This window comes from Vigna unguiculata, chromosome 3 (genome assembly GCF_037176805.1).
Source record: "Vigna unguiculata cultivar grain cowpea cultivar isolate G323 ecotype 2 chromosome 3, ASM3717680v1, whole genome shotgun sequence".
Lineage (NCBI taxonomy): Eukaryota > Viridiplantae > Streptophyta > Magnoliopsida > Fabales > Fabaceae > Vigna > Vigna unguiculata.
The window spans coordinates 39,177,374-39,188,459 of NC_140794.1; the positions used below are offsets into that span (position 1 = coordinate 39,177,374).

Sequence of the window (11,086 nt, forward strand, 5' to 3'; positions counted from 1 at the left end):
GTCTTTCTTAGAAACTTTGAACAAATTTAGTTTCTTATTTTTAAAAATACGTGAATTTAGTCTTTTAAATCAATTTTTTTAAATTTATTTCACGTTTCAAACGTATTTCTCATTTTCCATTTAACATTGAAATGAATATGTGTCAAACAATGTAAACAAATTAAAATATTATAATAAAATGTGTTTGAAACGTTAAATAAACTTAAAATTTGATTAAAATGACTAAATACACGTATTTACCCGGTTGAAAGACTAATTTAGGTAAAAAATTTCAAAAAAAATTAATTTTAATTTTTATTAAAAAATTCAAGAAAAAAAACGATGATTTTGTTTGAAAAAAAATATTATTATTGGAGAAACACACATAACATAACCCTATTTAACAAGATCCCCACCCCCAAAGCCTTTCCCATGCACTTGTCCTCTTCAACTTCCAACACCCACTGACACATTCTCTCACTCATTTCTACCCTCTTCTCTCTCTCTTCATACTTTTCATCTCTCAAACTCAACTCAAACAACACCTGTTTTCTCCCTTCAATATTCCCCAATTCTATATACCTACCTACCTAGCTTCCTTTTCTCACCCTGACAAATTCACTTCCTATTCCTCCCCTTTCTGAGGCACCCCAACCCCAAGAAGTAGTAGTTGCTACTTCCTCTACCCTCTACCCTCTACCCTAGCTAGCTTAGTTGTTAGTAGTTGAACTCAGTTAGTACTACTTCTCACTTCTCACTTCACAGGGCACACACGTTTTCTATATATCTATCTATCTACCTCTTTTTCTTTCACTTATCATCACCAAATCAACCACTATTTCTGACACACTCATCATTCACACTACCTTTAATTAACAATGTCCTCCAGAAGATCTCGTTCCAGACAAACGCCAGTTTCCACTCAGATCACTGATGCTCAGATCACTGATCTCGTTTCCAAGTTACAACACCTTATCCCTGAGCTTCGCGCTAGACGTTCCGACAAGGTACTACTAACTAATCTTTTTTCTTTCACTTTCTCTCTCATTGTTTTTCCTCTACTCTTGCACCCTGATTAATACTTAGTGAGACGTACATAAGCATTTTTAGAATAATATTAATAATACTAGTAGTAGTTGTTGTTTTTCTTATTTAGTTCCTATCTCTTTCACCATTCTCTCTCTTACACGAACAAGTCACATGCACAAGACACAAAAACACAGATTTTCTGTGGCTTTGGTTGGCCTTGCTAGATAAGTCACGCGTGTGCCCTCCCTTTAATGTTATTTTACCCACAACTTGTGAGGCTGTGGGACTTGGATATTCCCTCTTCCCATCATTCACTATATATATATGTATATACTCTTAGTGTCATTAAATGCAAAAAAATAAAATAAAAATAAATGTGGGAAATAATGAAATTATTAGTTTCTATAATTGTTTTGGTTGTTGTGTAGGTTTCAGCTTCTAAGGTGTTGCAGGAGACTTGCAACTACATCAAAAGCTTGCACCGAGAGGTTGATGACCTAAGTGACCGCTTGTCACAACTTTTGGCCACCACAGACTCCAACAGTGCCCAAGCAGCCATTATTAGGAGCTTACTTATGTAATAATTAATATTCTAATACTTATCATAGAGCTTTAATCTTATGTGTCGTGTGCATGTCCATGTTCATTTTGGTTTTTCAGACCAAACCAAAAAGGTTACCATGGGCTCCATCTTCGCCCTTACCTACTTTCATCAGACACTTTCTATTCACTATCATCAAATTGTATTACTATAAATAAAATGAACTTGCATCTTCACCACCTTTCATTTACTTCCAACGTGCTTTAGTTTGAACATAGCAATGTATCTTATTAGAGAAACTCAGCGGTTTTGGTGTGGACCCATTTAAAGGGTGAAGTTTGAACCTGACCTATTACATGTGACATTGCCCCCACACCATTTTCGGTTATTTCTTCTGGCCAACCCGTGATATTAGTGTTGGACCACTGTATACAATGAATCATTCATCATCAACCTTTATCACTGTATCTACATTTACATATATTATCTCTCTGTTGCTTCATATGCACCATATGTATACGGATAATGATAACTACTGCATATTTCAATTATTTTACATATTATACAAACATCTTCAGAGGAATCATAAACGAATTTTTCGTAATCAGAAATATAAATGTAATTGTTTCAGTGACAAAGATCACTATCTATTAATTGTGCTCAACTTTGTTGGTAGATACACACCTTCAGCAATAATTGTGAATACATTATTATTTTTTTAAATCTAGTTGCGAATACAATTCATATATTGTAAGCGGTAAGTCTGTGAAAGTGAAATAAATGGAAGTTCTTAAAAGTGTTTGTTTTTTTGGGCTTTCTTGCTTTGGAATGAATGTCATCCCTCTTCCTAAATCATTTTATCACGGGTACTATTATTTTTTACACCCAACAAATTCTTACATATATTTTACGTCCATTATTTTATCTTTTGATTTTTTTTATTCTTTATAAATATAAAAGGTAACTTTTTAATGGTCAAAATACCTTTAAAAATAAGTTGTCAACTACTATATTAATGTTTTAAGTTAAAAAAAAACTAAAAGAAACATGATTAAAATATTAATATGTTAACGTCTCGGACCATTATTTTCTATTAGTGAGCAAGAAAAATATTACTTCTAAAAACAATATGAAACAACTTTCCCAGACATGTTCATAAATATGACTGGTACCTATAGATAGATACGCATGTGGGGATGCATATGGGATTTTATGTTTTGGAATGCATGGTAATTAATTGACAAGTAATGTTTAGACCGTATTGTTTTTGTTTTGATCTGTATTTACAATTTGTACAATTCTCGGCCGATTTTTCTTTATTTGATGTATGAAAATTAATTAGTTAGAGGAGAGAAAATACAATATTAAGTTATAGGTCGAAGGATATGTTATATATATTATTTTGTATATATGAGTTGTAACACTTCTAATGTTTTTTTATCATTATTATATATATTCTATAAAAAGAAAGAAGTAATGATATTTTCACACTTCCTATTTTTATATAGAATAGAAAATATAATAATAATAATATAATTAAGTTACTTTTCAAATATTATTATTATAAAATATTTAAGTTTCAACCTTTTCATAAATTTAGACATTTTCAATTGAACTCATATTAACATTTATTTGTCTATATATTGAGTATTTAAGTTCTTATTGTTTAATATTTTTATTAGCTAAGTGATTGAGACCGTTATCTTACTCTCTCATTTTGTTCGTTTGTTTTCACATGTTAAGACATGTAAAACAAGTAACTTTTATTGTTTTAATTAAAAACATGTTAAATATCAAGATCATCATACTTCTCAATGTTTTCGGTGACAATAACCAAAAAGAATTTCTCTATCACCACTATTAATATAGGAGATTGCGACCATTTTATTATTCAATATGTTTTCAAGGACAACAGGTAGTTTTACATTAATTGTATTTTATATTAAACAAGAAATCTAGATTTTTTAACAGAAAAAGTAAAAAAAAGAAAAGTTAAGATAACAAGCATGTCACTTTTTTTAATAAAAAAATAAATGACAAAAACTCAGTTGAAAAATATAACTCAATAAAAAAATTTAGTAAGGTCTCAATTAAAAATACTTAAAAAGATTTATAATTTAATTAAATCCTATAAAATATTATTAGTTAGTTGTATATGAAGTTATTTGAATACCTTTTTAATTAATAAAGAGAAAGAATAAAGAATAAATTATAGGTTTTTGTCATATTATATATATATATATATATATATATATATATATATATTAACGAGTATCTGATTTTTTAATTTTTATAAGATCAATAATATTTATTTTTAAAATATATATAATAAATTTTAAAATAGTTGTTAAATAAAATAACTGTTTAAAGAAAGTTTTTAGAATAACGGTCAAAATAAAAAAAATAAAAAAAAATGGTTAAAGAAAAAATAATTATAAAATAATTAACTTTTAAAATAATAATTGAGGGTAAAATTAAAAAATGAAAAATGGACACAAAAAGAGAAATCTTCTTTTTATATATATATATATATATATATATATATATATATATATATATATATATATATATATATTATGAATCACTATTAAAATAAGTCATTTTAGCGACTAAAATTAATGATCAACATAAGTAGGTCATTATTTGTGACCGAAAAATAGCCAACAAACAACATCTATTACAAATTTGTCACTAAAATAGTGACTGATTATTTATACAATAGCAACCAAACATTTCAATAGCTAAATTCTAGTCACTAAATTGGTTGTTATTTATACAAATTGGAAGCAATACTTTTTAGTGACTGAATTAGCGACCAATGTGTGTTTTGTATATTTGGCGATCACTAAATATGTATAATATGCTAATTTATTAAAAAGGTTTGATCGCTAAATGTAATATTTTTAGTGACCGAACTAAATATTCTACTAGCAACCCAAAATTTGGTGTCACAAAATACGTATAATATGATAATTAGCGATAAAAAATGTTAAGTTGATCATCTAGTTTATTTTTGCTCAATTTGGTCGCGATTTTTTAAAATTCAATGCAATTTAATCTCTTTCATTAAATTTTTTTAAAGTGGAGCAATAATTTTTATCAAAATTGACACTAGGATTATGTCAATTACACAAAAAAAAAAAACAAATCAACCTTATTCACAACTTCAATTTTGATTAAAAATCCTTTATCTGATTCAAAAAATTTAACGAGAAAAAAACAAATTGCATAATTTAAAAAAAAAATCAAATTAAGACTAAAAAAAACAAATTGCATAATTTAATCCCAATATTTTTATTTAAAGTAGTAAAAACATTGTATTTACTTATTTTATGATAATAAAAAATAACATAATTATCATTATTATTATAATTATAATTATACAATTAAATAAAAATAACTTATAATTTTATTATAATTAATTTTCATTTATAATGGTCAAGATTGAAAAAATACTCAAATAAAACATGGTTAAATTAAATAAACGTTCATTTAAAAGATAATATTAATAAAATAATTATTTTATTTAAAAAATATTTTAAAGGTAAAATTAAAAATGTGAAAACAAAAGTTTTCCTTTATATATAGATATAAAAAAAATTTAGAATATCAAATATATAAAATATATTAAAAATATTAAAATTTAAAAAATATATTTAAAATTTTATATTAAATTATATAGATATAAAAAAATTGGGAAAGGGGAGCATGACTCTCTTTATCACTCGAAAGATCCGTCGATGTACATTTTATATATATATATATATATATATATATATATATATATATATATATATATATATATATATATTCTACCATATTTTATACTGTAATTTTTTTTTATTCTAGGAAGAAAAGGAAATATTATTTATTTATAACTTCTTTTTTTTATCTACTAATACTACTATTCTTCAAGTGGCTAGTGGAAAGAGGTTAATGAGAGGATTGATGTGAACAATTAGAGGTAATCATTATTGGTCCTTCCAAAAAGAATGGGGGAATCAGGGACGTTCACAAATGTGAGTGTCGAGAAAGTTGTCCCTTGAAAGGTTACAAAACTGTTAACCACATTAGTCTACCAACTGGTTAAAAGCAGCGATAATATCTGGTGTCAAGGGATTTGGAAAATTTGGTGTTACCATCTTTAAGTAACTAGGTCATTTTGGTAGTCAAAACCTAAGTAGCTAACTTTTAGTGACCAATTTCTCTTTGTAGCAAAAATCATGATAACTAATTTTAAAAACCAATTTAGTGACCGATTATAATTTTTTATTCATAATAGTATCTATTTTAGTAACCAATAATTTTTTACTTTGTAAATTGATATCTAAATTTGTCATTATAGTAACTAACAACTTTTGGTCACTAAAATTAGTTACTAATTAAATATTTTCTTGTAGTGAAGAAATGGTAATCACCAAATATATATAAAAAAAATAAAAATTAATCACTGTTATGAAATTTATGGATGTCCATTGAGTTGCTAGCAGTTACCTATGATTGATTGCTATTGATGTTATCATTAATATTGTAACCATTGAGTTGTATCCCTTGGGTTGCCTTTTATATTTATAAATAAGGACTTCTCCTATTGATAAATGACATACAAAAAATCAGTCTCTACCCTTTATTCTCCTTCTCTCCTTTATTTTATAACACGTTATCAACACAAAGGCTGTCCAACTGAGTTAGTGGAGATGTTTTCTCTTTATGGACAATGCTTTGCGTACCTCAATCCGGGCTTTTTCTAATCCTTTCCTTATTGACAAATTTGTCTTATATTCTTATTTTGTTGTGATAAAAAGTTATTTGACTTTATCAAGTTTCATATTTGTCTTATTATTATTATGATTATTTTAATTATTTTCTATATTAATTTTATAGTTTCATAAATAAAATTTGATTATTATCAATATTTTATGAACCAGTTTTAAACAAGTCAAACCTTACAAATTTGAATTTGTGACTCTTGATGTTATAAAAAAAATACTCATATTTTTTAGTATTAGAGACTGAAATACATCTAGATGCAATGAGTCTTGACGATGCTCTAAAAAAAGGAAGGAGGAAATAAAGCATCTAGGCAATAATTTGCTCTTGTAACAACAATATCATGAAAAAAGTATTTCACAAATATTCTCAAATGATTTCATGTTGTTTTTAATGAAAAATCATGAGACCAAATGGGTTATGCTTCATTCCCAAAAGTTAATGCAACAACATCCATGAGACTAAATTGATTATGCTTTATTCCCATAAGTGAATGCAGCAACATCTGATCCATATTTTTGTGATCATAAAGGAAATTTTAAAGAGAGATTTTGTCATCAGAAGTGGAACAATAGTATGAAAAGGAGAAAAGAAAAAGATGAAAACAATGACAAATAATATAAAAATATAATTTATCATTACGGTGGTAAAGGCCATTTGGGTCGTACTTGTCTTACATAAAAACATCCTAAAAATCAAGGATAAGAATATAGAAACACACTTTGTGTTTATAAAGATGATGATTTTGATTTTGGTCATATGGATGTCACTCATCTTGATATTGTTTTTTTTTTCTTAGCTAAACTAAATGGAATGCAATATGGAAACATTGATCATCTTATTGGTGATGAAAGTATTAAGAATTTTATTTTATAAAATGACAGAAGAATTTTTTATGTGATAGTATAAAATATAGTTTTATATATAAAATTATTTTTATTATAATTTAATTTAAGGTGAATTCTCTATGGCATTATTAGTATATAAAATATGCATGTTTGATGTTGGTTATGCATACGTAAGAATCAATTTTTTCTTTTGTATTATGAGATGTATATGTGTGATGAGTGTATAATGAACATTTTATTATTATTATTATATATATATATATATATATATTATAGTAATTGTTATAAAAGTGTGAATATACAATATTAGTATTTTTCTAATATTGGATGTCACGTGAATTAGTATTACATAGGGAATATGGATGGTAATTGAAAAAGTCATCCCTAAAAATATTTATAATGTCACATGATAGAAATATAAATGTTGAAATTTATTGATTTATTGATTGCAGATTTGTAAATGTTGAATAGAAAAGGTCATCACTTGTGCATTTACGTGTATAGATTAAATGGAGAAAAATATTGGATTTATGGTGCATTAATTGTTTGAAATTGTATTGGTGGATGCAATTGAATTTGTGCAGCCAATTAACGTAACAAGGGACAATGACGTAACTTTTAAATAAAATAATGAAAGAGACCATGCATTTTTAGGTGTAGAAAATTTAGATTTTGGAAGGTAATAAATTTGAACTTGATTAATATTAAAATATAAAGGGTAAATTCAGATTGCATTAAATGACATATTAAAAAAACTAAATATTTTTTTTTGTAAGAATGTGAAGAGTTTTGATATGGATCTGTGGTTCTAATTTTACTATAGTATACACATATAAAGGTTTAAAGATTTTGGATATGATATTTTATACTTAGTTTTATTTGATATTATTTGATAATATATGACTTGCAAAGTTTATTAATTTTGGATGATACCTGTAACAAGTTGAGGTTATTAAGTTCATTAAAATTTAATTATATATATATACATATATATATATATATATATATATATATACATATATATATATATATATGTGTGTGTATATATATGTGTATATATATATATATATATATAATCATTTTGATATGGAGTAATATTGGATAGACTAAATATACTGTATTTTGCTGATAGTGCAATAATTAAACTCTCAAGATTATTAATTTATTTTCCTCATATTTGGCTACTCGAGAAGTCAATATTATCATTATTTTTATATCACAAATAATGTTTTGAAGGCTCCCAAAGAGCTACTACACTTCTACGAAGAAGTCTAATAAAAACTTATTAAGTTATAAAGATATTTGTCTAAATAGATATCATATTAAGATAAACAATGAAGGAGATATGAAATATCTTTATTTCAATGGACTTGGGTTGAATAAAAATAAATAAAATGTGTATTGGAGAAATTGTCAATTTTCTCTTGTGGCTTGTACTAAACATATATTAGTACAATTGAAAATGCAATTGTAAATCTGGAGTTTACGAATAAAAAAGGGATTTCTTATTTGGCATGATCAGTTGGGTCATCCAAGATTTATCATAATGCGAAAAATAGTTGAAAACTCTTGTGGACACCCACTTAAGAGTCAAAAACTTCTTCAATCCAATGATTTCTCATGTAATACATGATTACAAGGAAAGTTGATAATAAGACCATCAGTAAAAAACTTTAGAAATGAGTCAATCTCATCTTTTGAAATGAATACAATATGATCTTGTGGTCCAATGCACCCATCATGTGGATCATTTAGATATTTCAAAATTTAATTGATGCATCAACTAAATGGTCACATTTTTGTTTATTATCAACTTGCAATCAAACATTTGCAAAGTATTAGCACAATTAGTTAAGTTAAGAGATCACTTCCCAGATTATGCATTTAAGAAAATTTGTCTTGATATTGTTGGTGAATTTACATCTTATATTTTTCATGAGTATTGTATGTAAATTGGAATTGAAGTTGAACATCTAGTAGAACATATGTTCATGCTCAAAATGGACTTGTAGAATTATGAATAAAACGTCTAAAGCTGGTTGCAAGACCATTACTTATGAGAGCTAATCTTTCAATGACTACTTGGAGATATACAATTTTACATGCTAATATTTATTCGCATCAAGCCAATAAGTTATCATAATTACTCTATTATGCAGTTGGTTTTTGGTCAATAACCTAATTTTCTCATTTAAGAATTTTTGTATATAGTCGAATTTCCCCACCAAAAGGGACTATGATGAGTCTTTAGAGACAATTGAGAATATATGTTGGATAGGAGACATATTTACAATTTGATTTGTCAACTATCATTTTTGATGAATAAGTTTTTCCAACATTAGGGGGAGAAAGAAAACAATTTTGCATAAAGATATTGGTTGGAATGAATTATCATTATCTCTCTTGATCCTCATACAAAAGAATGTGAACTTGAAATTCAAATGATAATTCATTCACAAATTAGTCAATCAATTATCAAATATTTTTTACTGACGTAAATAGGGTAATTAAATCACATATACCAACTGCTAAATGCTCCAAATATAATTGATACTAATTCATAACACGATTAAAGCGTGGTAAGTCTATTGATTCCAAAGATAAAAATCCTCGAATGAGAAAAGGAGCTAAAAAGACAGGATGACCTAATCGAGGAGGTGTAAATCACAAAAGATTCATTTGACATAATTAATAATTTGGTTTCAGAAGAACCTTGGTTCTAGAAGAACCTTGGTTCCAGAAGAACCACAAGTACCTGAAATTGTTGAAAATGATGAGATCTCAATAAATTATGTCATGAATAAGATAATATGGAACCAAAGTCAATGTTGACGATGTTTTAGCATATAATATAACGATGAATGTTATGAGTGACAATGAGGATCAAGATTGTCGATAAAGAAATGATTGGCCAAATGGAAAGATGAAATATAAACAAAATTAGATTTTCTTGTTAAACAAAAGGTTTTTGGACCTATAGTCCGTACACCTGAAGGTGTAAAACTCATTGAGTACAAATGGATTTTTGCGTAAAACAATATTATAAAGAATGATAATTATATGAAAATCCCTGAAGAATTTAATTTACCCAAAATGCAAATTCTAAAGTGAGTTATTCAATAAAATTGAACAAGTCCCTTTTATGGATTAAAGCAATCAAGATGTATAATTGTCCTTGTAAGTACTTATTAAAAGAAAGGTACTTATCGTTGTATTTATGTGAAAATATCAAAAAATGAATTCGTCATAATTGTTGTTTATGCATATAACATAAACAATTTTGGAACTCCTAATGAGTTCACAAAGGTAATTGATTGCTTAAATAAATAATTTGAGATAAAAGATCTTGGAAGTACAAAGTTTTATTTATGATTACAAATTGAGCATTTAAATACAAGTGTTTCTGTACATCAAGAGGTTTATATAATGAAGGTGCTTAAAAAGTTCTATATGGACAAGTTATATCATTTTTGCACTTCAATTGTGAGGTTGTTAGATGTTGACAAATGCCCTTTTAGACCTCACAATGATGAAGAACTTGTTGGTTAAGAAATACCATATTTTTAATGTTATAAGAGCACTAATGTATTTTGCTTATTACACTCGACTTGATATAGTATTTGTTATAAATTTGTTAAGCAAGATATAATTCTTCACCTAAGACATTGAATTAGTGTAAAACATATATTTCGTTACCTTTAGGGTACTTTGAATATAGCCTTATTTTATCCAAATGATTCAAAATCAAATTAGTTATGTAGATGCAGGTTATTTATCTGATCCTCATAACGATTGATCACAAACAAGATATTTCTTCACAAGATTGGGCTCCGACATCTTAAAAATGAAAGTTTACATGAGGGGGAGAAATAGAAGATGTGATGAATAATATTATATCAAAGAATGAAGAATGATGTAC

General features: G+C 26.5%; 1 protein-coding gene across 1 annotated transcript; it reads left to right on the top strand.

The window, feature by feature from the left end:
* Nucleotides 1-417: 417 nt before the first annotated feature.
* LOC114177434 (transcription factor PRE6-like) lies at nt 418-1,785 on the top strand. The gene is made up of 2 exons (XM_028062767.2): nt 418-986; nt 1,437-1,785. The coding sequence occupies exons 1-2, from the start codon at nt 858-860 to the stop codon at nt 1,587-1,589; spliced, it is 282 nt and encodes a 93-aa protein (XP_027918568.1). The 5' UTR covers nt 418-857; the 3' UTR covers nt 1,590-1,785.
* Nucleotides 1,786-11,086: the final 9,301 nt, after the last annotated feature.

Bases quoted from the DNA above. Each gene is read 5' to 3' on its own strand.
- LOC114177434 (XM_028062767.2), top strand. From the start codon at position 858: ATGTCCTCCAGAAGATCTCGTTCCAGACAAACGCCAGTTTCCACTCAG. The intron at 987-1,436 runs GTACTACTAACT...GTTGTTGTGTAG, and splicing joins GCGCTAGACGTTCCGACAAG to GTTTCAGCTTCTAAGGTGTT.